This window comes from Macaca nemestrina, assembly GCF_043159975.1.
Source record: "Macaca nemestrina isolate mMacNem1 chromosome 14 unlocalized genomic scaffold, mMacNem.hap1 SUPER_14_unloc_2, whole genome shotgun sequence".
Lineage (NCBI taxonomy): Eukaryota > Metazoa > Chordata > Mammalia > Primates > Cercopithecidae > Macaca > Macaca nemestrina.
This window is the reverse complement of record NW_027257578.1, coordinates 429,066-432,500: the sequence shown is the minus strand read 5'-3', so window position 1 is coordinate 432,500 and position 3,435 is coordinate 429,066. Positions and strand designations below refer to the sequence as shown.

Below are 3,435 nucleotides of genomic sequence, written 5' to 3'. Positions count from 1 at the left end.
GAAGTCTGAATCCCGCGCGTCACCGTCACCCAGTTTCTGAGGCAACGAATCACTGGCACAGAAGCTTCTGGTGGCGGGTTTCCGGAGATCCCGGCGAACTACAATGTCCCTCACCAGAATTTGATGAGGCAGAGTCTCTGCATCTGGTCCCTGCCTGGCCTGGGCTCCAACATCCACAGAAGCACCCCAGCCGGGGAGCTTGGGAGTCACCACACACAGTCTGCTCTCTGCTCTGTGCTCCTCAGTCCCACAGACCCCTCCAAATCACGGGAGCTGGACGCAATGGAGCCCCGGCCACCTGTAGTCTCACTCCAGGTCAGAATCGCTGTTCTCTGAGGAGGAGGAAACCTGAAGGTACTCATAGAGGACACTCAGGGGGACAGCAACACAGGAAGCCTCAGACTTCTCTGAGACATGAGGGCTGTGAGCGAGGAAGGCTCCCGGCTTCTCAGGAGAGGGAAATGAGGGAGCTGTCAGGAGGCTGGAGCTCCACCATCCGTTTTCCAGTCTCCAGAAGAGCATTCTGAGAGGCTGGGCCCCATCGTGGCTGGCCGCTGGGTGATGGGACATGGTGCAGGCATGGGCAGTAGGCAGGCAAGGTCTGCTGTGCAGAGGCTGCCGGTTGGTGCTGGGCACCTGGGCGGGTGTCCCCCTGCTCATCTGGGGAGACGGACTTGGTCTGAGTTCGGTTGCAGATGGCGGAGGTTGGAGAGTCTCCGGGACCCCCAGTTCACCTCCCTGGAGGGCATTTTCGGGCATCTGGAAGGAACCCATTCTCGGTTCCTTGGGGAAGTTCAGGCAAGCCTGAGTCGGAGTCTGGGCAGCTCTCTTGGCTCCTGGCCTGAAACTGAGATTGGAGCCGAGGCCCAAGCTGTGTGTGTCGGCTGGTGGGCAGGGCTGTGAGGTCACCGCAGCACGTTTGTCTTGTGCCTGGGGGCTGATGACCCGGATCAGGCCGTGGGGCTTGGAGGCAGCCTGGGGAACTTCTCGACTGCCACCCTGAGGCCTGCTGTGTGTCGGCTTCACCACGACGAGAGGCTCCGGGCCCTGCTGCCTGACTCCAGGCTGAGGGATGTCGGCCACAGCCCCTGTCTGTCGTTCCTTTGGTCGGAGACTTGACGAGGAGCTCGGACTGGCTTTTCTGAGGGGAGACAGTGAAGCCAAGACGGATACCGTGTCAGACATTTTCGTAGCTGAGCCATCAGTGAGGGCAGGGTCCACGCGTGGCCTCTTATTGGTTGTGTGGACCGGCATTGGCCTGCTTACAACCTGAAAGAAAGGAGACCACACACGTTAGAAGTTCGTCAGCATCGAGCCAATATGGAAATCAACCACATCCAAAGACAAGGTGCACACAGCAGGAAATTCTTAATATGGTATGGACAGGCGGTCCTTGGAAGTAGGGACAGATCCTTAACGTGAGTGCTGATCGGGACAAGACCCATGAAAAATGCACTCTTGAGCTATGATCTAAGAATACCATTTTTCTAAAGACTGTGTCTTGGGCATTCACTGGATCAAAGTGCCTCCACTCAGCCTTCCATGAAGTGGGACGGACTAATGCCCTTCTGAAGACAGGTTGGTGGCTCAAGGGTTCCCAGGACGCCTTTTCTGAAAACATGCATGTTCCTAGGGTGAGCCTCCTCCATGTTTGGGGCCCCTGAGGGACTAATTTCCTCACGCCGCTAGGAAGACGTTGTTGGCAGGCTTGCCATCATTGCACAGAAAGCAACAGGAAATATGGCATCTTCAGATGCCTTCACCTGGAATCAAATGGACCTGGAAGGATCGTGGAGTCCCTGACCCCAAGAAGGCAGGGAAGAAGGGTTCCCCGATCCCCTCACACACACGAGAACCTGAAAGAAAATCAACCAGAGTGACCTAGTGGAGCAAAGAACAGGGACCCATGGTGACACTCACCCTCAGATAAATCCAAGATTCCATGGATTCTTTTCGATTTGGCAGCGGCTTCTCCAAAGGTTTCCCAGAAAAGGTCTGGAAGGGAGCCTTCCTCTGCGGGTCTTGTTGCCTGCAGAAGAGAAAAAGTTCAGGCCATGTATCTGGTTTTCCCCAGGAGACAGGAAGAATTCAGTCTCTGGCCCAGTCCTGTTCTGTGTTTTGTGATAAATAAATGGAACTCTTATGCCCTTTCCACCTCTGCACCTTCCCTCATGTGCCAACCTTCCCATCCTCCCAGTGGCCTTCTTGGCTTCCCAAGTAAGGACCAGTATTTGGATTCCGTTGCTTTCCCCCCTGTCATGGGGAACCTGCACAAAGCTTCCCCACCTGACATCATCCTCCCGCAGCTCGATATCAGGAACAAGTCTGTTAATTATCATTATTATTAAATATAATAGAAATTAATAGGAATCATCGATAATAATAATCACAATAAAGATAGTAAAAATTAATACTGGTTAAAAATGTTAACGATTAGTATTAATAATTAATAGCAATATCACTGTTAGTAATTAAATAATGATATCAGCAATTAATGTTACTTAAGTCAATACTAAGTGATGTTGGTTATAAAATAATGATTAATTTTATGAACTACTAGCATTGCTAAGTGACATTAATATTAATAATTAATTTTAAGCATGCATAATCATATATTTAAAATAATTATCCATAATTAGTAATGGTATCCTATTAATTATTAGTATCATCAATAATTGTTAAAATCAGTCATTGATGTTTAATAATTAATCATATTATTACTCTTAATACTGCAGTGTGTATACAGCTACCTGTGATGTCTTTCCTAATATCAGAGAGGGAGAGCATGGTTTTAGTTTTAATATCACAATAAGTGTACACTCACCCTGTGATGCTACACTAATATTCAGTGTAGTAGAGTATGACATGACTCCCAACATAGCAATGAATAGATAGCCACCCAGTGATATAGCTCCTAATATTCACGGAATATGCATATGATATTACTCCCAGTATCGCAGGGAGGGTACAGCTCTTCTGTGTTATGATTCTTAATATCCGGAGGGGGAGAGGATGATAATAATTCCAGTGTTGCAGGCTGTGTTCACCGGCCCTGTGACATTGTTATTAATATCTTGGAAGGGAGAGGATATTACTCCCAATGTGGCAGGGGGTGTACATCCACCCTGTGATATTCTTCTTTATATTCCAAGGCCGAGAGGTTGATATTACTCCTAGTATCACAGACACTGTATACCCCCATGTTTTTAATCCCTGTGATATTGAGAGTAGTATCATCCTCTCCCTGGTGGAAATTAGGAACAGTATCACCAGGGGCGTGTACACTCCATGCGATATTGAAAATAATATCATCCTCTCCCATCCTGGATCATAGGAACAACATCACTGGGGGGTGTACACTTTCTGTGATATTGGGAGTAACATCATCATCTGTGCCTTGGATTATTAAGGACAATATCACTGGTGGACATGTGT

The 3,435-nt window shown here is 48.6% G+C and overlaps 1 protein-coding gene across 1 annotated transcript; it reads right to left on the bottom strand.

The window, feature by feature from the left end:
* Positions 1-306: 306 nt before the first annotated feature.
* On the bottom strand, positions 307-2,339 carry LOC139361176 (protein FAM90A5-like). Its single transcript, XM_071089654.1, has 3 exons — positions 2,287-2,339; positions 1,921-2,029; positions 307-1,269 (listed from the first exon to the last, which is right to left on the bottom strand). Exons 1-3 carry the CDS (start codon positions 2,337-2,339, stop codon positions 307-309), a joined length of 1,125 nt encoding a protein of 374 aa, XP_070945755.1.
* Positions 2,340-3,435: the final 1,096 nt, after the last annotated feature.

Bases quoted from the DNA above. Each gene is read 5' to 3' on its own strand.
- LOC139361176 (XM_071089654.1), bottom strand. From the start codon at position 2,339: ATGATAATTAACAGACTTGTTCCTGATATCGAGCTGCGGGAGGATGAT. The intron at 2,030-2,286 runs GTGGGGAAGCTT...TCTCTTCTGCAG, and splicing joins CTGCGGGAGGATGATGTCAG to GCAACAAGACCCGCAGAGGA. The intron at 1,270-1,920 runs GTGAGTGTCACC...CCTTTCTTTCAG, and splicing joins AATCTTGGATTTATCTGAGG to GTTGTAAGCAGGCCAATGCC.